We start from the raw sequence: 23,069 nt of genomic DNA, 5'->3' as shown, positions 1-23,069 counted from the left end.
TGAGAAATAAACACGCTCAAATCATTAATTGGTTATTAAACTTCTGTGCTGTGAAGCACACATAGCACTTAATAATAAGACGTTGACAATCCGTTACGACAGATTTTATGGCAATTCCTCAGCGATAAATATTTCTACAAATCCTAAAGCTGGGTGCAGGAAGAAGTCTGCACAGCCGCCATAAACTGCTGCAAAACCAAAGAGCTGTCAAAACAAAATGAGCTATAAAAACAATAACATTCAGGCGTCACTCTCATTAAACACCTAATGATGCCACAGGCACATCGGTGGGGAAATGCTCATGAGGATCACAAGGAATTAGGAGAAAATAAATAAATAAATAGCATGGCTGCCCCTCGAACTGCTTTCCAAGCTGCTTGTGAGTTCTGCCGCAGGCAGCTCCTTGAACAAGATGGAGACATGAGTGGAGACAGTCGGGGGCTATTAGGTGCTGCTGGTAGTGAAGGCAAACACAAGAACTGATGGTAGAGATTAGGGGCTGCGATTTGCTTTCAGTTACGTCTCGCATCTCTACATTTCATGGCTTTTAAATGAAGCTGTTCCATCAGCGTTGCTCCCGTCTGTGCCGCTCTGCAGCCATGTTCTCCTTCCTGGTGTGGATTGTCTTGGGAAAGTTGCCAAGCTGTGACAGAGCAGTGCAGAAAGGAAATCATGCTCGTATGCTGGGGGTGGGGAAGGCTGCAGGTGAACAGCCCCAATGCAGCACAGTGCACAAAGGCTCCATGTTTAAATGAAACAGGAGCCAGAACGCTTTACAGGGAGCACCCAGGGCTGCTGGAGACCCCAAACCATCACCTCTGTTTGCAGCAGGGAGGTGTGAGCACAGCGCTGCTTCAGGAGATTGCAAGAACAAAAAAATATTTCCTTTTAAAATGCTGGGAAATCCCTGTGCAGCTTTGAAGGCCATTCCTGCCAGATGCTGAACTCCTCCTGTATACTTAGGAAGGATCTGGACCTTGTAATTAAAGACAGAGGGAAACGAGGGTGGACCCGGTCTCCCGGAGGAGTAAGCGATTACCTACCTGCCAGGACCTGCCCAAAAGGCCAGACTCCTCCTACATAATTCAGTGACTGCACTTGTTTTTTTCTAATAGTCATGGTTTTATTTATTAATAGCCAAGCTCTGAGGTACTTGTTGCCTTTTCATCTGTAGACCTCAAAGTGCTTTACAAAGGAGATCATTATCAACAAAGGAACACAGACATCTACTTTTGGGCTTTGCCACAACAAGAGCATCTCAGCTTACCAAGGCAGTGGATTTTCCAACTGAGCTTGCCTCCAGCCACATGCCCTACAAACAACCTTCGAACCTTAAACTTGAGGGGGCTGTTTTCAGCTGACGGGTATTGCTCACAGGGTATCAGGCAGCCCTGCACAGCACCAGCCTGGCTGAAACACTCATGGGGACACACAGCCTGACGCTGTGGGGTAACCTCTGGGCACCACCACATCAGAGTGGGATCCGTCATCACAAGGATTGATGCAGGTCACAGCAGTGGGCACATGCAACTGCTCCATCCCCAAAGACAAGTTTTACAGTCCTCTGTCCACCTTCAATTGCCATAGTAAAGGACAGGTGAGGAAACGTGCTTAGGTTGATACCTTTTTTTTTGGCAGTTTTGCACTACAAGCAGAGTAAGATTTTTCACTGTAATGACCTGCAGCTGAAACAGATGTTTCGCTTTAGTGCTTTAAAAGCACTTCACAAAACTTAGCGTTAATTTATTCTTTCACAGTGCAGGAAAAAACCATGTTTAATATTGTTACTCACATAACAGAACAATGTGAAAAATGGAAACAGATGTTTCTCATTTAAGCATGAATAAGAAGGAAGCGAAAGAAAAAAAAAAGATGATGAAGTAGGAATGATTAAGAGAAATGTGATGGCTTGCTTAAGTAAGGATCGTTTCTTCTGGATCTCCAGTCAGTCCTTAAGCATCACATTAATGACACTGTCCCCAGTTCAGCAGCACGTGGAAGTGCTCAGCTCCAGCTGTGGGAGTGTCCTTACATGCTTCACTGATAATACTTCAAAAAACTATAGAGCCGAATGAGTGCTTCATCGTTAGCACTCATTGTTGAGGGCGGAGGTATTGTTCCTGTGGATATTAAAGCCCTGACTTCTCATACTGCAGACATCTACATTTGAATTCCATCAGAGAAATTGAACCAAAATGAAAATACATTGTTTCCTGAAACCAGAAGGACTCTGATTTTACAGCACATGCAGCAAGTCGTGTCACCCCAAAGCAGCGGGTTGGGCCCCTCTGTGCTCCCTGCCAGGCAGCCCAGCTCCCGGGCTGCAGTGCCCAAGTACCCTGTGGTACCCGGCTGCAGGGCCCCAGCTGTGCAGGCACAGGCCTCACCCCCCTGTCCCCTGCAGCAGGGAGCTCCCACTCTGGGACTTTCCCAGTAGAAGCCTTTAGAGAAGCTGCAGTAACTGCAGTAACTCAGGTTTCATTGCAGGGAAACATGGCCATTCCCAGCCCACCACAGAGGAGAACTGGCTATATCTTGCAGAAGCCAAGCTGGGGAAGGGTTGACACATGCCCTGATAGCTCTGAACGGTGGGATCTGGGTGCAGCCCACAGAACAAACCTTTCATTATTGGTATGGCCTGTCATCCTAAAGCGCCACATCCCTGCTCCACAGGCCCCCAGGGCTCACCTGGCAGGAGGCAGGGATGAGCAGGAGAGATGCAGAGGCAGCCCAGCCCCTAGGCAGCCTTGCAGAAGGGCAACCTACACCTGACAGTCCCAAAGGAGGAACAGCAATAGAAATGCTCAGATTCCTCATGGATTACAGCGCTGTTAAAAAAAACATCTCTCTTTGTCTCCAGACTGTACTAATCTATAAGGAGTCATCAGACAGAAACACAAGCAGTACACAATTCCTTCCACAAAGAAATACTGAGAAGGAAAAAACGAAGCCAAGATTCAAATTCTCTCGAGTCTGAAGGAAATGCCCCAATTCCAGGAAGCTCCTTTCCCACTAACTTCTTCATATTAAGGTACTATTTCTGAAATTGACACTGATTTCAGTAGAGACACTGAGAGAAATTTGGCCCTGTGTGCAGCCCACAGACTGTGCATGCAGAATTAATAATCTCGTTAACATTGCTATATGCAAATGCTCCCAGGGTGCAAAGAGAGATTTGTATTTCAGATTAATATTTTATGGGAATTTTGTGTGTACACGACAAATGAATAAGTGAAGGGACACAAGGGGACGTGCAGAACATGTGCATCACATGTGAAAACTGCATTAATTCTTAAGTGTTTGCAATGGCCACAAGATGGTTAAGGAACAACAAGATTTATTATTGTAATTACATAGGAGGAGAGAGCAAGAGAAGAAAAATGAGAGATCAAGGGAGCCATTTCATGTTACAGTTTCTCCAGCTGTAGAGCTGGCTTGAGTAGTCCTCCAAATCTTCCTGCCCCCAGCCCCTCTACACTACATGCCTTCCCCTGGTTGCAGATTACCATCCCTTTAATTCTGCCACTTCAACCATTTGCATGTTCAAACTCTAAACAAGCTCTTAACAACAGCATGGAATCACACCCTTAGTCTACTTGTTCTCCCATCCATTTTCAGCTGCTGTGTCTAACAAGGGGTGATGCCAAGTGACATTTGAGCATTGACACAGCACTGCCCACATGAAGAAGGGGCATGGAAGGGAGGACTGAGAATGGGTCTCAGAGCCTGGGGGGTTGAAAGGCAGATCACTGCTTCCCCACTTCAGCTCCTGGGTTACCCCCCTTCCCCACCCCTCCAGTTGTCCTTATTCCACTGAAGTTTTATTGCTACCCTGGAATGGCACAAAGCTCTCTTGTGCTTTAGCTATAAGAAATGTAATATTGTATTTGTCCAAAAACCTACATGAGTAAAAGAAGATCCCTGAGGGGATATTATTAACTGCCTGCTACTTATCACTGATGGTTATTCTCTGAGACAACCCTCCTGTTTAATCTTTATGCTCTCAACAATAACCCCTCTCTCTTTTTGATCAAGTGTTTAATTTTCTTGAAAGATTTTCTCTGACTTTAGTTATTATTGAAAGGGATTTTAATTTTACCCCAACTCTTTAATGGCTAAATCTTGCATATCCACTATTTCAGATAGGGGTATTTCAGTTATTCTAAGTAAATAGTTCAAGGATTTGGTCTTGATAGGTAGATGGAAAATTTCAAATCAAAACAAAATTGAAATTGCACTTTTTTTTCCACTCCAGAATAGAGGTTCTTAGTCTCCCTGAGTAACCTGTCAGTGCACCGGAATAAGAAATGGATACTGCCAGACTGCTGCACAGCACAGTCCTGTGTCAGGGAGTTCCATCAGCGTGAGTGGCAGCCCTGGGTGTGTGAGCAGTTAGCTGGGTATTTCATCTGCAGCTGATCAAAGATAAAAAGATAAAACAGACAAACAAAGGGAAGTGGTGATGTAGAATGTATTCTCACTTTCCTAGTCTCCACAGGCAGCCTTACTGCTAAATTTCCTTTAATTGTTTGTAGAACTTTAAAGAATAACAGGAGAGAAAAATAAAGAAGTCAGAAGAGGTTCAGCAGAGAGCAAAGCCCAGAAAGCCTGGCCACTACCACTGTCCCTGTGCTGCCCAGCAGGAGTCCAGATCATGGGAGAATTAACACTACAGTTACACTTAAGAAAATCTCTCGGCCTGATGCAAGACAGCCCTTCGTTCATCGTCCTCACCCCCCTCCTACAACAGCCTGCCTTCATGGCTGCCCTCTTGACAGTCTCCCTCACAGAATGAAATCAGCACTGCCAAGAGCTGTGTGGGACACGGCTACTCGGTGACCAGGAATTGATGGGGGGAAGAGACTCACATGAAAGCAAGCAGGGCCAAGCACACCACCAGCAGACATGAGGCTATACAGGCCTGAATCTCTACATCAAAGCCTTAATTCTCCCCATCTGCAAAAACTGCCTTGAAATGCTTCCCTGTTAAATCATGCTTATATAACATCATATTGTCTGAAGAATATTTTTCCTAAATCAACATGTTTTCAAATATTTCAGTTGCAGACAAATTAATCTTCAACACAGGTACAACAGACTATAAATGAGGCCTAATAACATCCAGAAGATCTCAAGATTAATCTACTATGCAATGTCTTTCAGAATAAGCGTTCACTTCCTCTGTTGCATTTCTGTTGAGGCAGTTAGGCACAACAACCCCATTTGCTTTCTCAGCATCCTGACAGCAGAGCACACAAACAGTGCAGGCAGACAGAACACAGTGAGAGAGAGATGTAATCACCAAAGAAATGGAGCAACAGACTTAAAAGGAGCGTGCTCCTCCCAGCAGGTCAGCTACATGGCAGCTGTGTGCTTCTGGGCCGGTACCAAGTGTCTGCCACCACCCTGCAAGAGCCTTGTGGCTTTAGATTTTATCCCTATTGATTGCAATATGTAACTGTTTCTAATGGAGCTGCTGCTTCTCAGATGCACTAATTCAACCCCAGCACAGGACAAACTTTTTTCCAGCACAATCTTTCTAACCTCCCAGCTCAAATGAGATGCGTGGAGAATCTTTCTGAGCTGCCTTTCACACTTGCATTCAAGTCTTCCCTGCTTAATGAGCCTTGGGCTGTTGCTCTAAAACAGAGGACATTAACAGTTCAGAGAAAATAAACCCCTGCAGATTAATCACCTGGCTTCCTCGTGGGCCCAATTCCAGTCAGCAGACAGTGTGAAAAGAGAATATTGCCATGTACACTGCCTGCCCGATAAGCACGTTAGCTGATCACTGCGCCTGGCTTTGACAAGCATGCAGCATATGGGTCCTATTCCATTGTTTATTTCAAATGAATAACAGAGGTCTCCAAATGTCACTACATTCACAACAACTGACAACTGTGTAGCCATTGCGCGTCGCTCTTTGCATTCCTCTTCCTCTGTGCCAGTGAAATAATGTCTGTTTTGTACTTCTTACTTCTAAAGTGAACGTCTTCTTTCTTCCTGAACAGCAGTAAACAGCTCCGCATCCCTTCTGAGTCCACCGCATAATAATCCTCGCAAATATCAGGATCTTGTTTCATCTTGAGAGCTACACTTTGCTAGGACCCAACTACTAACGGCATCCCTGCTTCTAGTCAAACAACTGCTAGCTTTGCTGTTACTTTGCCCATCCACTCTGTCTCAAGAGGAGGTACATGAGGGGTAGTATGATAAGGAAGTAGGATTAAATGATGGCTGAAAGAATGGTAAACCCTTTGCCAAACTTCAAACATGGCATAGGCACGACACAGCTTAAACCTCTGGAAACACAGAACGAAAACAGCCAATTGTGTTGTCAGCACAATGTCTCGCATCTCATGGCAAAGCCAGCTCATCAAAGACAAATGGGATACGGCATTAAACGGTTCAGCAGACCTAAACTGCTCCAATTTGTGTAATGACAATAACTCCCCCTTGCTATAACCCACCTCTTCAGCCCTGCCAGCCACGGCCTTCTATGGTTTGGGGGACTTTTTGAACGTGATTCTAGCATCAAACAAAGTAAATATCAGCCCTATCTCTTGGTCATTTCTTATTCATCTTCTATCTATTGCTGGGTCAAATCCCAGTCTCACTGAGCTCCCGATTTAGCATAATAGCAGGGAAGGGTGAACTTCCATCCTCATTTCTCTCCTTCACATACCTAACTAGCTTGCATCCCAGGTTTCCATTTTTACAGTCCTTAGAGGCTATGGGAGTGTGATGCTTTGATTGCCTTTACCTTATCTTTCCCACAGGTCATGCAGGTCAGTGACATACCTGGAACAAACTGGGACTGTTATTTCAGCTGTCAGCCATGCTTCAGCTGGAAGGCAGCATCCCATCAGCAGGGAGATGGAAGCACAGAAGAGCAGAGGACAGCAGGGTCTTTGATGGCAGCTGCGTGCTTCAGCTCCCGCCTGCTAACAGGTATCCATGGGCACTGCTGCTCCCCTGGCTCTGTTTCCTCTTTGATCATGCTGTGTTTCTATTGGAGCGTTTCAGTAAACAGGGCCCCTGTGATCACGTACCACAGGTGAGATCCTCCACAGACTGAACGGTGCTTTTCCTGAGCTGAGGGTTTGACCCTATATTCTAAATGTCCCTCTATGACCAAGCAGGGCCCCATCAGGCACGATGCTGAGCAGCACTGGAGTTAATGAAGACCAGTGTGAATGGAGTACGCTCAGCACCACAGATTCCCTAAAAGCAGCCCTTTTCAAAGAACAATCTGGGTGTTACAAAACAATCCATGAGCGGAATCCCCATAAACACAGCAGCACTTCAAACCAGGCTTCCTTGTAGACCTTCAGCCGGTGCTGGGGTTGCAAGCCCTGGATCTGTGCGCATTAATTCCTCATTTCACAGAGGCAAAAACGCTGCCAAGAGGGATGCAAACATGTTCACTTTATGATGATGCACAGACTCTGCCTGGAGCCTCCCAAAGAAGCCTTTCCTTTCCTTCAGCAGCACACAAACAGCGCACACTACATGCTTTAAATGGGATTTGAGTCACTTCTTTCATCACTACTAAAGCAGGTACTGCCGGAGATAAAAGCCGCTGTCTCAGAAAAGCAGGTATGACATCTGGTACATAGCACCAAAAATAAATCTCTAACTTCCTCTCATTCCTGCCAAACCTGCTCCAAGGAAATAAACCTGGGAGACGTTATAAATGCACACTGCTCTCAGATTTCAAAGGAAGAGCTGACCTATTTTTTAGTTTGCCCATTCTCAACATTTCCTGTGACAAAATCGGTTTGCTGAAACAACGGGTTATGTTTGGAGTAACCAAAACCATAAAAGAAAACTGTGTGTGTGTGACAAAGCCAAGTGGGCCGGTGTTTGCACAGGAGGTAATTCACGCTAATACTGCTATTTATAGTGCAGCAGCACCTCAGGGACCAGTCACGCTCAGCACAGCTACCTGGTAGGCACTACACAAACATGAAATCTGATGGGCTCTCCCCTGCAGTGCACTCGTACCTGGGATTTATGGAGTCTGGTTGTGTAAGTGGCCATATAACATGGGAGTGGTCCTCTGCTGAATGCTTTTCTCTGCTCATATTTGTGTAATAAGTATTTTTTCCTGCATTCACTCAAGAGCCAACCTGCTTATAACATGGGAGATTTGGGTATTGGCGAAGGTGACCTACTTAAATCAGAAACAATTAAAGACCCGCTACCCTGCTTCCTATTTACAAGCTTAACTAAGAAACCACACGCAAAAAGATCACACTGAAAAGGCTGGGAAATATTTCCCAGTGCTATAATTCTGGTCATACAGGAGGGTCTGTTGGGGGATCAAAGAAGGAAGTGCATGCGATTCTTTATTAGCAATGTAAATAGGACACATTTGGAGGCTGTCACCACTCCGATCGCTCATCTGCTTTTATTAGTCCTCATTCTTTATTCTTATTGTCTTTGGTTTTCTGCTCTTGTCGTTAAAGTTAGTTATGTTACACGCATCTGTTTAGCATATTCTATATGAAAATGCAAATGGAGATGAAAAACAGTAGAATAAATACATGCAGCTCCCACATCACATATATATTTACTGTGGCATGTCAAATGCAAAAGAATTGTTTATCATTTCCGAGGCCTGCTTCTTCATTATGTGCATTACTCCCTTTATACCAGCAGATGGCAGCTTTCCATTATTTTAAATAGGTTCCCTTGTTAATATCAGAGATTGGAAGTTCTAAGTGGCTTGCAAAAAGCCTTGAGCTCATTTCAAAGTTATTTTTTACTTCAGTTTCCTTTTGCACCACCCCTGCTAGAAGAAGCAAGGGCTACACTGTCCGTTTCAGTTTACAGCACTGCTGCTGACTGAGGCTGTTATCTATGAGTTACCTGACAGTGAGTTCAGGCAATGCTGTCAGACTCAAACACTGCTGGCTGCCACCAGCCCCCTGATTCCCAGCCTGCACTGAGGGACTGCACACAGCATTACTAACAGCAGCAGCAGGAGGCATATGCGGCTGTACAGAGGGGCCTGGGGTTTATTTCCCTCTGTGTCTCATGGATGCTGAATTTAGAAAGCGAAGAGTTAAATCCACCGTCCTGGCAGCACCAGGCTCCCTCCTGCACTGTTGCAAGAAGGCTCAAGGGCACAAGATGTCTATGCTAAGAGAGGTAAGAAGAGGGCTGCCCTCATGGGCCCACAGGCTGGGATCTGGCAGGGCATTTCATTCATCTATTTTTTTTCACCCAGCTTAAATGGCAAACTGCCCCTTCCTTCATGCTGTACAGGCCCTCTCTCATCCTGCAACTTCTGAATTTCTGTGTTCCTTGTATTCTCAAACTGGGGAGGCAAACAGGTTACAATCATTTTCCTTCCATTTACTACCTAAACAAAGCCAACGTTCCTAAACATTGTGCACAGATAAACACCAGCCTGTAAGCTATCTTGGGAGCACAGCATTTTCCTTCGCAAGCAGAGCCACGGAGCCTCTTATTAACAGTTTGCAGAGAGTGAGAAATTCACCAGGGTACTAAATTAGGAGAAGATGAAAACAACAGAGCGTGCAGATGCATTGTACAAATGGGCACAGAGAGATGAAAAACATGGGGAGGAGAAAGGACATCATCCGGGAAAATCAGGAGCCCGTTAAGCTGTGAGAAACAACATGTACATGATGTCAGGTGCTGGTGGGCCAAGGGAAGGGGCTGAGTAGGATCTCTTTAATTCCAAAGATACCCAGAGATGTGGGACACTCCACATGGGTACCTACTAAAGGTCCTCACGCTCACAGCTGTGTTTGTAGAGTACAATTCCAATGGTCTTTTCTAAGAATGAAGAGCAAATGGATGCGTTTATGAATCACTCAATGACTTTCAGCCTTTGGTAGATCCTGAAACAATCATATAGGCAGAAAATAGGCATCAGTCAACCTCTGTTCCTAGTGTGTGCCACTGCACAGAGAAAACAGGGGTTTAAGTGAATGTGATGCCATCCTCTCAACTTCTGTTTCCATTTGGGAAGTACTTTAAATAATATTCACAGTAGATTTAATATCAGTTATTACTCTGATTATTGCATTCCTAAGATAATAGATTTCAGAATTGTATTTTCCAGTTGAGGATTAAAGAGCTACTTCTAGGCTTCCCACCTTCTTTAATAAAGAAAGATTCAACTTCATCTCGAAAGCTGAACATTAATATAGAGGAGATTTGCCATCATCTTAGTAAGGGTTAGCAGTAATCATTTAGCATTCCCATTACTTTGCCACCTAAGTCTCAATCTGCTCACGTTGAGATGCAAACTGGCATTCTTAATACATGTCACCTGCATCACACAGATGCTCAGGGATGTGTCCCGCCACCGGACCCCAGCTTTTCTGCTCTGCCTGGCAGAATGAAGGCAGCTTTGTGCCTCAGGGCAGGAGCAGGGCAGCTTTTCACGCCTGTGCTGCACAGGTGCCCCATACCCACACAGCCTGCTGCCCTCAGGGGAGGTGGCTGCAAACAGGGATGAATGTGGCTGCATCTAGGAGCAAACATTTGATGCTGCAATTTACAGCCAGCACTGAAAAGCAACACACTTCAGCATAGAAAGCAGAGGTCCTTTCAATTGTCAGACAGTGCACATCAGCAAGCAGTCATTGCCTTCACATTGCGGGTACAGAGTCCCAGCTCCTGCCTACAGCATACACCCCCAGAAACAGGCTGGGCTGGGGGACAAGGAACAGAAGCAATAAACTTCTTGTTCAGGTGCAGAGCTGAGCCCTCTCAGCCTCACCCTCACCCTCCAGATCTGGGGTAGCTCCTGGCCCTGCTGCTGCTGAAGGAAAGATAGAGAAAATCCCACATACTGGTGAGAAGTCAGAGCAAAACTACACCTCATAGATTTTGGCTGAGATACAGCGTTACTTTATCTCAAAGATGCCTTGGCTAAAACAGGAGATCTAATGCCACACAATGCAAGATGGAGACTCTTAATTTCCCCCAGAACCTGCCCCTAAGCCGAGCACTCACAGCTACTTCACTGTGTCACATTAAAAGTTAAATCAGCATCAGGACTCAGCCTCTGACTCTCTGCCACTTACTCTCTGACCGTGCTGCACTGGGAGGAAGGCAGACAGACAATCCAAGCCCATACGCTTGGGTATGAATTTCCTCTTTGCCCCCTTTCTTTCTCCAGTCCTATGCCAAAAGCAGAACAGCAACCAGGTGACATTTTGCTGTCAGTACCTTCTGTTTTTCTCTAATTGCTATCAGAGCACAGAGAAGCCACGATGCTTGAGAGCCACAGATTTCACTCACACCACATTTCCCACCTCCCTCATGATTTACCATTCCAGACTCTTTGCCACTTGAGTTACACGAAAAAGAAGAGATGAAGGCTGAACAAAACTTGCTGTTTTGTCCAGGATATGAAAACAAAACATAATGACACCTAATTAGAAATTATATGTATATACAGACTGTGTTCTTGCCCCAGTGTATCACTACAGTGTCACGCAGGAGACAAGAAGGGTTGAGGAGAAGTCTGAATGGAGAAACATGGCCAAGTACCAGGTAGGGAACAGAAGCAGATCAGAGCCTCACAGCACTTGGTTCTACCAGGCTCTGGCGTGCAGGATAGGGACAGAACAGCCCACAGACAGGAGAGCTTCAGGACATAAAATACCTGGTGCAGCTGCAGCAACCAAGACAGGTTTGCCTTCATCTGCTCCTGCGCAGGCTGTGGGCTCCTTCCCGGTGCAGGCGGACGTGGGTCGCGTCACGTGCAGCCGTGTCCCTGGAGTCCGGCTTCCTGCAGCATGCTCTGCAGAGGGCAGCAGCTCAAGCAGCTCGGGAACTGAAGCCAGCAAAAACAACTCAGCCTCCCATGTCACATGTCTCACTGCATGCCCCTGCACAACATCTCTGCCTTCACCAGTTGATTTGGGGTAAATTAACGTCCTGCAAATGAGCATCCCCAGCCTAGCACCGCAAAATGGATCTTTCAAACAAGTAGACGCTTTGAAAGATTTGGACTATGATGTGCTTAGCAAAGCTGGGAATTAAATATATGGTTAAAATTCAGGATATGGTTTGTGTGTGAAGGAGGCCAGGCCACAGCAGGAGCCAACCTACGATTAAAGATGGGAATAAAACAAGGCCTGGACACCTACAGAGTGGAGAATATCCCCAAACGAAGCAAACACCTCAAACCAAAAGAACTGCTAGAGTGAAATGCACTTTCACCTTCTGACAGCAGGTAAACTGAAGCCCAACTGAGGCCCTTGATCAAACTGCATGCTGCCGTGTGCTCTGCAATCCTTCTTGGCTGGGGTATGTGACAAACATCAGGCAGATTCTCCAGCCGAGACTCACCTACTGCAGGACACACGAGGAAGCAAGAATCTACTCACTAGGTCAGCACGTCCCATCATATAAAAGCGTGGCCACAATTACTAACAAAAGAAACTGCAGGATGGACTGAATTTCACGCACAGCTTGTTTACTGAAAGTAAGGATCCATACCCCGGAGTGAATTCTGCTCAACCAAACTCCAACTTTAAGTAAACGCAAATAGCCTCCACTAGAAATGTGAAAAATAAACAAAATATAATTTAATTTAATTTGAGCACCCAAGCAAGTCATTTGCAAGTCTGTTTAATGTTGAGGAAGAAAAAGCCTTAGTTCAGTCTCTACAAATGGTTTTACTTACTTCTGTTACTTTCCGTCTCTTGAGGATAATCTACTCCTAATAAGGACAATTGCTCAGATTTATTACCCCACAGAGGCCTTGTTAAAGATCTAACAAAAATCCCATTTAAATGAAAGGACAATAGAATCTTCAAAGTCAGCGTAGAGTTTAATTAAAACCTGAATGAGAACCCATGTCTTTATGCATAAGGAAAGCAAAAACAGATTTCAAAGCTGTTAAACTACATGTAATTGGCATAAACTACCCATTGAGCCGAAGTTAAAAAAAAAAATAACGTAGGCTATCGTATGGAAATTGGAGCCCATTAATAAATAACAAACCCGATGCATGTGCATAGGGGCGCATTTCTGCACGCGTTTCTTAATTTGTCTAATTTGCCAGGCATATCTTAGAGCAAACACGAGACGCGCTCGCTGTTAGGTTGAACAAATTCAAGAGGGACAAAAAAGGGCTGACTGAAATCAACGCATTAACATGCACCAGTATTTAGAAACGTTTCATAACGTTCCCAAAGAGAGCATGTAAACGGCAGCAGTCTCAGTGCAAAACTGCTGTAATCTGTGTTCCCATGTAGTCGTTACTCACACATGGGAGTATACAGTTCCTACAGTCATTTTTCATGCATGAATTCTTTAAAACTCCCAAATCTCTGACACAAATACACGAGGGGAACCTCCCTTTCGAAACTAACACCTGATGAACTCTTGGAGGGGAGGTGAAGGCAGATCCCAGCCCATGTGCTGGTACTGATCTGGGTGCTGTGCCTGCAGCCCTGCTGGCTGGCACAGCAAGGCCAGAGCAAAGGCCTGCAGCTCCACTGCTGCCAGCAGCAACCTGCAAGTGCAGGAAAGGGAGGAGAGCCCAACAGCCGCTTTGGACACACTGCCTCCTTGTCAAGGCACAATAAATCCAGAGACAAAACAAATTACAAATCCCTTATTTCTGCATTAAATGCAAGGCACTTGGCCTTCTCTGCCTTTGCACGCACCGAGGGATGCCGGGCTGGCAGGGGGCAGGCAGCCATGGGCCGAATGCTGCTGCAGGGACTGCATAAGGCAGCAAGAAGATGGCGGCTGGGCCCTGCAGGCTGGGCCCGGAGCTGTGACGGCGGCAGGAGGGTGGCGGGCCCCGGCACCGCCTGTATGCGGGGAGGGGGCGGAGAGACACTAAAAGAAACAACAAAGCTGTCTGCTTTCTGCGTTCAGTTTTCCCAACTGAGATAGGCCGGTACTCAGTGCGCCTCAACCCGGAGACTGTTAGTGCAATCAGGAAAGGGAAACGTCCAGTGTGAGCCCTATGTGCCAGCCGTATGAAATCACTGCAGTGCGTGCAGTGCATCCTGGGGCTTGTATTCCTCAATGATCTTAAAGAAGCATGTCCTGAATGTCCCGTGGCAGGCTGAGGGCAGGCACAGCTGCTGACAGCCAGTGCTCGAAATGATTTCCATCTGCACTGCACTGGAAATGTAAATGTAACGCTACTCTTTGTTCAGCTCCTTTCCTGCACACACACGCCCCGCAGCCTCGAGGCCATGTGTAAAGCTGGGATGGAAGCATGGTGAATCCCACCTACCTGCAGCCTTCCATGAGGCTACCAGGACTGCTAAGATACAACCAAAGTATGCACTGGAAAAGACACTTACTACTGCTGGTGTTAGCTCCATTTACGTTTAGGGTGTAGGATCTCTATTTTCTTAGTGCATTTCACCTGTCCTTGACATCCTATACATGAAACAAAGGCTACTTACTTTACAATTTAAGTATAGGTGAATTATAACCTTGGAAGATCATTTGTCAGTCAGCTTTGTTTTTCTGCACACCTGCAATTTATCCCAGTAATAACAGCACTGCTCAGAGGTAGGAGACGTGCTTCCCAGGGAGCAGGGGACACTCGCTCACCATCATTAATTCTTTTCACAGGACAACCCCACAGAAGTGCATTGTCACGACAGCTGGTGTGACTCAGGGCACCAACAGAGCAAGCTTTAACATGAAATTATACCCTCCATGAGTACTTCCAGTACTGGTCACATTCCGCTTTCCCCATGAACACATTTCAGTCATACTGACTTCCAGAACAGCTGGCTGGTCAGCACAGCCAAGTCTAGCAATAAAAACCATGCCTTCCTTTTGCCTTCCGACTCACACCCGCACAGCAGTCATGCATAGGAGATAAAAGGCAAAATGCTGATAGTGGGACTGAGGAATGCCCCAAGCAAATGTCACCACAAGCCTCAGTACATCGCATAAGCAGTAAGTGGTTCTTAAAGCTGTGCCTCTGAAGGACACCTGTTTTTCTCATAAAACACTCTGAGAATCTCCCCTGTCCATCCTACCTTGTGTGCCTCTTTCAGGGGAGCAGACTGTGTCCTCTTCACACTTGAAGCTGCTCTGAGGCTGCTCACACCTTGCAGGAGGCTGCTCTGTGTGCTTGCCTTCATCCAGGGCCCCAGGACTCTCCTTGCAGGCCTGCGTCAGGATGCTTCCATGACTGATGGTGCCCTTACCTCTGGCTGCAGACACAAGCTTTCCAGTGAAGACGTATGCACTAACAGCACCTGACACCGTATCAGGGTAGCACTCACAAAAGGCACAAAGGATATGAAACAATACAGATCCTATGCATCATCCCAGCCCAGAGAAAGAAAGAGTTTCTCACAGGGTTTGGAGCAAGCAAAAGGTGTGGCCTGCAATTAAGGTGGGGCCACAATACCTCAATGCACAGTGAAACAGTTCAGTGCTAACAACTGAAGCCTTGGAAGTGGAGGATACATTTAAAAAAATCAACCTGAGAGTGACAAATAAGAACATATAGCTACTTTAAAAAGCATTAATACATAATATATCTTAGTCAACAGCAGCAGTCAGAGTTGCTCATAAGCTCCTCTGATCCTCAGGTTTGGTCTTCCAGAAAAGCACGTTAAGAAGATGACAGACATTGTGCTTTTGAGTACGCTCCTCTTGAGCTTATACACACCTGAGTGAGCACGAGTTACTCCAGTCCCTGACCAGGCCCCTCCCATGGGGTAAATTTGCTGTTTTTAAGCTGGAGGTACAACCTGCAAGTATTCTCAAGAAAATACAATTCAATTCAAATGAAATCCCGTAATGATAAAGTTTACAGCAGGTCCAATAGGAGTGTGGAGAATAGACTTTAATGCCTTGTTTCTTTTTGCTCACCGTTCTTTCCCCCTTTTTGCTCTATGCTTAAACACTGAAGAACGCAAGCAGGAAAAAATGGTTGTGTTGTTCTTCTGGTGTTTCTCTGAGCAGCATAAGATGGTCATTCTCCAGCAAAACTTCCGCAGAGGGAGGCTGTGATAATAGAACGCGTTCTAAAATGATGGCCAGATGGTGGCACAGTAAATGTACGCATCCGTTAGAAATATGCCTTGCTCAATATGCGGATTGGGGAGCGTCAGACACCAACACTCCTCACACACAACAACTGCCTCCCAAAATGTATGTCAGTGGACTATTTACTACCAAATCCAGAAGGAGTTTGTGATTCTAACATTGTCCCCATTAATGAGAAAAATATCACCGTACAAAAGCTTATTTTTCTTCTGTTTCCTTCTTATCAAATCCTTCAAACAGCTGATAAATAGCTTTTATAGACTGGAGAGTCAGACAGAATTCGGAATCTATTATTTTAGTAAAACCCCAGGGGTCAACTTATCACCTGAAAACCATTTTACATGGACAATTTGACTTTCATGTGGAGTGTCAGAACATACCCTAGATGTGAATCTAAAATAAATTATATACAATGCTGCCTTATTTGTGCTGAAATTTATTGGTCCCACACTACAGTAGTTTTGAAAATTGTTTCCCTTAAGCTACAGTGCAGAGATGTTATTAACTGCTTCAACTAAAAGAGCATTTCTGAGTGACTGCTATAAACTCTACAGACAGAGACTAATTTCTATTGAATCACACACTTACCTGAAACTATTTTCCATCCTTCCAAGCAACCAACTTTACCTTCTTTCAAAACACACTGTCTGTTTTATTGCCATCACCTGCTGTATGCACTATCATTTCTGTGAATCTGTTCCAGAACTAAGCCTTTATCTAGGCTCCAAAACAGTCACACCCAAGAGGAAAGAGACACACTTGTACCTCTTTCCCTGCTATCACAGGTTATTTTCCTCACTTAAGCAAATCTCCAGTCTCTGAAATCCATCTCTATGCATCTGTATCACAAGTCAAGCAGATCTCATCCACTACTATTAATCACTTTCTTAATCAATTCTACTGCCACCCTTTGAATTCAAATTATTTTGATAATGTGTTGATGTTTTGGCAAATGCTGCTTCTACACCCATCAGCACAATGTTTAGAAACCACCCAGCTGATCTCAGAGCCGAAAACCTTTTTAATTGAGGCGGAGATACTGAAAATGTTACAAACGATCCAGCTGCTGAGTGACTATTGGAGTAGAAATTTCCATCTGGGCAGAAAAACCTCCTCCAGGCATAACTTGTAAGACATGAGAATGGTGCCATGGGATGAAATAATTTTGTTTCTGCACGCAGCAACCTAAAAAGTCTGGACTAGGAAAGCTAAAATACTTCATCACAACCAGCCAAAAACCTTTGGTAATCCTAGCAGTAAACTCTACTGACACACTTCCATTCAGATGAACGGATAATGCTTATAAAGTAAAGGAAACTGTTAAGAAGGAAGTTGTTATCTGAATATTCAAGTTTCTAGACAGCACTAATTTCACTTCTTTACTGAACGGTATCAGACCTGTTCATCAAGAGGTATTCAGTCTAATGACAATATACTATGGCTAGTCAATCCATTGGAGCAGACAACCTCCAGCTTCTGCCAATGGCACTCAACATAGTGAGGCCTTTGCTAAGTAAGAATTTGAAAAACAAGGTTTGGAAGCCTTTGGGAGTCATTTCCTTCTCTTCCAAACTCTTTATTTCCTGGTTCCCCAACATCGATCTTTCATTTTAAGATATATCTAAGAAACAGTAGGAGCCTGTCAATAAATGAACATTCCATGAAAATTCCATTGCATTTATAGAAATGATTTGGGCAAGTTAGCAGGACTCTTTCTGTCCTATTTAAACAATACCAGATCCCTTGCATCACAAATTCACAGTACTGAAGAAAAAAAATGAAGAAACTGAAGTTACCCACTTGCACTGATAAAATATTCTGAGCGTTTATAAGTGCTTAAGCAGCCAAGATAAATATTTTGGAACCCATTTCTAAAAATGATTGGTTAATTAGCTCTAAAGCAGAAATTCACAGTTTCATTTTGGATACAATTGATGGTGCCTAAATCTAGCTGGAAGTGTGATCAGATAGCAACAAGCAGCAGCTTAAGAAAAGTCACACAAGCTGACCTTAATGTGTGACTACCAGGTTTTCACTGTAGAAATATATATATTTCAATATCTTTTCTGAGCTGAAATCATGTCATTTATATGCAAATCAGACAATATTCTACAGCTGTTTCTTCTCTGCTGAAGCCATGGGAATTATTTGCACTTAATAAAGCCACATAAATAAGTTTTGCCTCCAAATGGAGGGGGGGAGCAGCAAATGTATCAGAGCCATTTACAGTTTCAAGCATCTTTTTATTTTGAAAGTTATATGCATCCCTTAATGGGAAGTTTCACAGTTATGAAAGAAACACTGTTACATTTATACAAACAAAATACCCTACCAGCCTCCAAAACAAAATGTTTTGCATTTTCCCCTATGCTCAGCTATCTAGAATATAAAAATTGCTACGTAGCATGAACTAAAAGGAAAGACTGTGTAACCGTTACATACTAGCTCCAGTGGCTTTCACTGTAGCAGTTAGCATACTGGAGTGAATTGGAAAGCAGCTCTCCCTAACTGATATAATAAACAACCTGTATGAGGACTTTGTATTAAGTGCAGGACTGCAGGTTAATACTAGCACAGCTTTCCCAGCCACTTCACAACCACAGCAAAGCAGAACAGTGACCAAAGAACTCATAGAACAGAGGAGACAAATAGTTCCTGCCTCCTCCTATTCCTCACAAGGTGCAGCCCAAGCCTACTTCATTCAAACAATCTGCCAAGAGCACACAGAGGCCAGGAATTGTCACTGGCAGAGAAGAGGGGGCTTACAGGGATACAATTTTAACTCACTAGAAGTTTGAGGAACAAATAATGGCAACATGACTAAACAGAAGACCTTACTCTCAGCTGTGCAGTGGCAGCCAATAAAGCCAATGACTCTTTCAGCCCAAGCTGAATTTCATCACTGCAAACTGACAGTACAAAGTACGCGCAACAGTATATTCTTATATAAACCTTCAATGAAATTTTAGTGCTCTACAGAAAGTGAATTTTGCTCTGAGTAACACTTCCTTCTCTATTTCTTGCTAAACAGAAAAGTGGGGGGAAAAAGGGCATCTGTGAATCTCATTTCATGGATATCTTTTAAAGACTGCAGCGGTACAATAATGGATCTACTACTTTTGCTTCTACATACAAAGCAGAATGGGCCAAGAGGTAAAGCATGACACCCTTTCATTTAGATGAGAGACCACTGATTCTGGCACGATGGTGTCTTAGGGGCATCATTTGTGCCCTACAAAATGAATGACTTGAATTATTTTCAGATGCATATTGGTTCAATTCGGTGATTACTGTTCAAATTCATTATTGTTAATTGCCTTTAAGAGCACCAGCTTTTATATCTCACTTAGCTATTCTGTGAAGCGATATCTAAGTAAAAACCAGTCCAAAATAGTAAGATTCCTACTTGCCACAACTTCCATTATAACAATTACTGTACAGTTTAACTCACTGAAGTGCTCAAACACATGAATGAATTCCATGTAATTTAAATTAACATGAGACAAGGTGCATACAATTGATTGCACATTTATAGTAATCCACATGCTATAAACTTAACTTATACAGAAACATGTCTGGCAACATGTTTAAACACCATATATACTATTCTGCTAGTAAGTTCTGATTGTGTCTTTTGAGTGCATATTGCATTTTCTTAAGACACAGACACAGCTGACCTTACTTTATATTTTGAAACCAATACATTTGATAGGATAAGGAAACATATAAGGAAGATGAAGTTAAATTAAAAGCAGGTATGAGCATGTATTTTGTTACAGGGAATCAGACAAGGAAGACAGTAAAATCTGACGTCTTGTCACATTGAATTTTCTTTCATGGCTCCACTGTGAGAAACTGTATTTTTATAATATACATTTTATAGAATAATTCTCAGACTAAAACCAGTGACATTCTGAAAGAACTACTTACACAATTCAACTGATTCAAACTCAAGTTATTTAATGTTACAACTATGTAAAATTAAAAAACAACAACATCCCTTCGTACTTCAACAATATTTTTATTTATTTAAGTCAGTATTTTAATCAGTGGAAGCTGTTGAATGAAACTCTTACACTGAATTTAATTAGTATATTTTATCATCAGCGAGGCACCTGAAAGGAAGCTGCATGCAGCAAAATTAGTGGAGCACAGCCATCTTTTGCTGTACAGAAATAATACTACTCAAAATAGAAAAATGGGGGTAAAAGAACCTAAGCACCTGAGTTATGCAAGAAAAGCGATATTTAATTTACTATGAATTTATAGCACAGCAGCTTTTCCACACTAACTGTATGTGGTCACTTTCATCATAACATAAGTTGATGAGTTCCACTGGAGAGTAATTCAGCCCACTTATAACCTGAATCATCTTCTGACACTGTCTGCCTCTTTCTGGGGCGCATAGGTAAACAAGGTTTATGACCTTTAGATTATCCAGTTAAATGACTAAAATTAGGGAGCTCTTACTACCTGTGTTTATGCACATCTTTTGGGGCATGACTAGGGTCTTGGTCCACAAGTAATTCATATCTAGCATTTGTGGAGAAACACCAGAGTTCCTGCTATGGAAATAAGAAACAGTTTGGCAGAGGTAAACTGCTTTTTATGTGTCATAACACGTGACTGGGATCTGCTTAACTGGGACTGCTGATCTAAACATAACAGTACTACAGTAACTGTGCGCTACCTTTATTTGAATGTTTTCAATTTAAAAATATAAAACAAGTGAAATGCAAGCAGTTCTCAAAATAAGAGAACGTACCCAAAATTCCATTAAATAAGCATCAACATTTTTTTTTTTTTAAACACTTACAATATATTCTGTTTTAAAATATGTCATCAAGTAGTCCGAGTAAAGGTGTGACATCACTGGTCTCATCATCAGGAAGACAGCTAATGGATATTGAGCAAAGTAAAATGAAATTAGGGACAATACATAAAAACCTATGAACTCAAAAACACTATTCAAAATATTTTCTTCCTGAGAACAGTAAACCCGTGGTACTACCATGCAAATCCATCCTTTGTAGTAAATCAACAAATTGCCAAGAAGAAATAAGCACTTAACACTTAGACAACAGAGAAATGCGTACAACTTCTTATTACCTGGGTTCTGTTCCTTCTTCCTGTTCCTTCATGAAAATAAAAAAATTCTCTTTCCCAGTGAATTTAGAAGAGGCCGGGATTATTTTTGAAATTGAAGGACGTTGTACTTTTTCCAGCTCTTGTGAAAGATTTGAATGCTTGCTTTCTTGAGAAGTGAACTGCAAGGCAAACATTAACATGTTAAAAAAAACAAACAACCCTGCAGGATGGGTTCTTGTAGCCCTAACTTTTTGTGACATTGACATCATGCTTGGCACAGAATACATGCCTGTTCTGAGTCTGGACAACACAGATAGGTTCAGAAAGTCTGTATGTTCAAATTGATTCACATGTCAGGTACAATAAATACATTTTCATATGAAAGACTAATTACAGGAAATCCTGTTATAGAAACATTTTTACTCACCGTATTTGTATGTCCGCTCTGTACAGATAATTCCACTTTTGATGAGCTATCAAACACAGAGAGAACTGGGTTCTGCATACTGGCACTGCCTTGTAATAGGCAAGAACTGAAAATGCCAAGTTGAGAAAATTAAGTTATTTTTACAGAAGTGCAAAATGATTTACTTTTCAGTTCAGGATTTTTCCTCCACACTTAAATAAAAAGTCATTTCAAATTAGTCAACAATTCCTATCTTTTTAAAGCTAAAATTTCACTCAGTGTGCTCTGTAAACAATCTTGTACATATGCAGTTATGCATGTGAACATTGAAATGTGAACATAAATAATGTAAAATATATATAATTTAAAAATGAGTAAAATTGCAGTAAATTATATAATGCTTACTCTTCTGAAATGTCACTTGTGGCTTCACTTGTTGAATAGTTGTGAAGGGTTTCACACTCATCTGAAACATGAAAGCAGTTTATTTTCACATTCCATTTAAGAATCAAAGATTTAAACCAGCCCCCAAACAACCAAAAAACACTGCAAATGTTTTACGTAACATAAATAATAAATATCCATGTGCCCCAGCGGGAATAGTCCCCAGGCCTTTGCAGAAGAGCCTGTGGTGGAGCAGGAGACCTGGGGGAGCTGCCACTCATAGGGACCCATACTGGAGCTCTGTGCTTCTTGAAGTATGTGAACAGAAGATTGATTTGGGAAAGAAGGCATCCTATGGGAGGGGACTCACATGGAGAAGCACAGAGTGATTACTGTGGAGCAGCAGAGATGATGAAGCATTATGGACTGACTGCAGCTCCCATTCTCCTGCACCACTCGGGGGGAAAAGTAGAAGAGGGTGGATATGTTTAATCACCATAAACCTGTACAATAATTTGTACACAGAATTTGCCAAAATAATCTTACCTAATTCTCTACTGAAAAAATTGCTAGCATCTACTAATACTTCATCATCAAGATCATCCCAAACGTCATCTCTCAGCTCAGCATTCACACACAAGGCATCTGAAAAAGAGATCAGCTTTTACCTATATTAGTCAAGTAATGCATGGAAGATTCTTTAAGATTTTTTTTATGCCATTGTCTCTCAGCCTTTCTCACACAGAAAGTGCTTTGCTTTGTTGCCATGGTCCTAATGTAGTAAAAGAAGCCTGACCTGGATATCCCTTTCAATGCAGGGGAAACAGGACAGGCTGAAATAAAAAAATACTGTTCAAGAGACAGTAGAAGGCACCTGGAAGGCACTTCTACTGTAATTTTGGGCATGCAAAGTCAGCATGGTGCAGTACTACAGACACATACACAGTTTAAAAAACCTAACTATAGGTTACTACTATTTAACAGTCTCAATTTCCTGTGTTTATTTATATGGACGACACCATACTAGAGACATAGTTGAACCTACATCAATCACATAATTTGGTGCCTTATCTCATTAGAACTATTTCTGGTGCATTTCTTGAAGCATAGCTGGCCCAGTTTATAAGGCTAAGATTATGTTTTCTGGTACTACTCA

General features: G+C 43.1%; 2 protein-coding genes across 19 annotated transcripts in view; both read right to left on the bottom strand.

Annotated features, from left to right (window-relative positions):
- The window catches only part of ZNF644 (zinc finger protein 644), a 68,222-nt gene extending 56,479 nt beyond the window's left edge, over positions 1–11,743 (bottom strand). For all 9 annotated transcript variants that reach the window (XM_085511357.1, XM_085511382.1, XM_085511372.1 and 6 more), the window contains exon 1: positions 11,654–11,743. The gene's annotated coding sequence lies outside the window, so the exon portion shown is untranslated. The remainder of the gene's footprint in view (positions 1–11,653) is intronic.
- Positions 11,744–20,036: 8,293 nt separating this feature from the next.
- HFM1 (helicase for meiosis 1) overlaps positions 20,037–23,069 on the bottom strand; it is a 53,615-nt gene continuing 50,582 nt past the window's right edge. For 8 of the 10 annotated variants that reach the window (XR_014932757.1, XR_014932758.1, XM_085511341.1 and 5 more), the window contains 5 exons: positions 22,460–22,558; positions 21,935–21,995; positions 21,551–21,656; positions 21,145–21,302; positions 20,037–20,931 (listed from right to left, as the gene is read on the bottom strand). Coding sequence is in view for 7 of the 10 variants with exons in the window: in XM_085511341.1 (XP_085367467.1) it covers positions 20,865–20,931; positions 21,145–21,302; positions 21,551–21,656; positions 21,935–21,995; positions 22,460–22,558 (491 nt within the window). In the remaining 3 variants the exon portion in view is untranslated. The remainder of the gene's footprint in view (positions 20,932–21,144; positions 21,303–21,550; positions 21,657–21,934; positions 21,996–22,459; positions 22,559–23,069) is intronic. The other 2 variants (XM_085511342.1, XR_014932759.1) reach the window with 2 other exon arrangements.

This window comes from Coturnix japonica, chromosome 11 (assembly GCF_054131305.1).
Source record: "Coturnix japonica strain WE chromosome 11, WE-NBRP24, whole genome shotgun sequence".
Classification (NCBI taxonomy): domain Eukaryota; kingdom Metazoa; phylum Chordata; class Aves; order Galliformes; family Phasianidae; genus Coturnix; species Coturnix japonica.
Note: the sequence above shows the minus strand (reverse complement) of the source record. Positions and strands in the feature narration are given on the sequence as shown.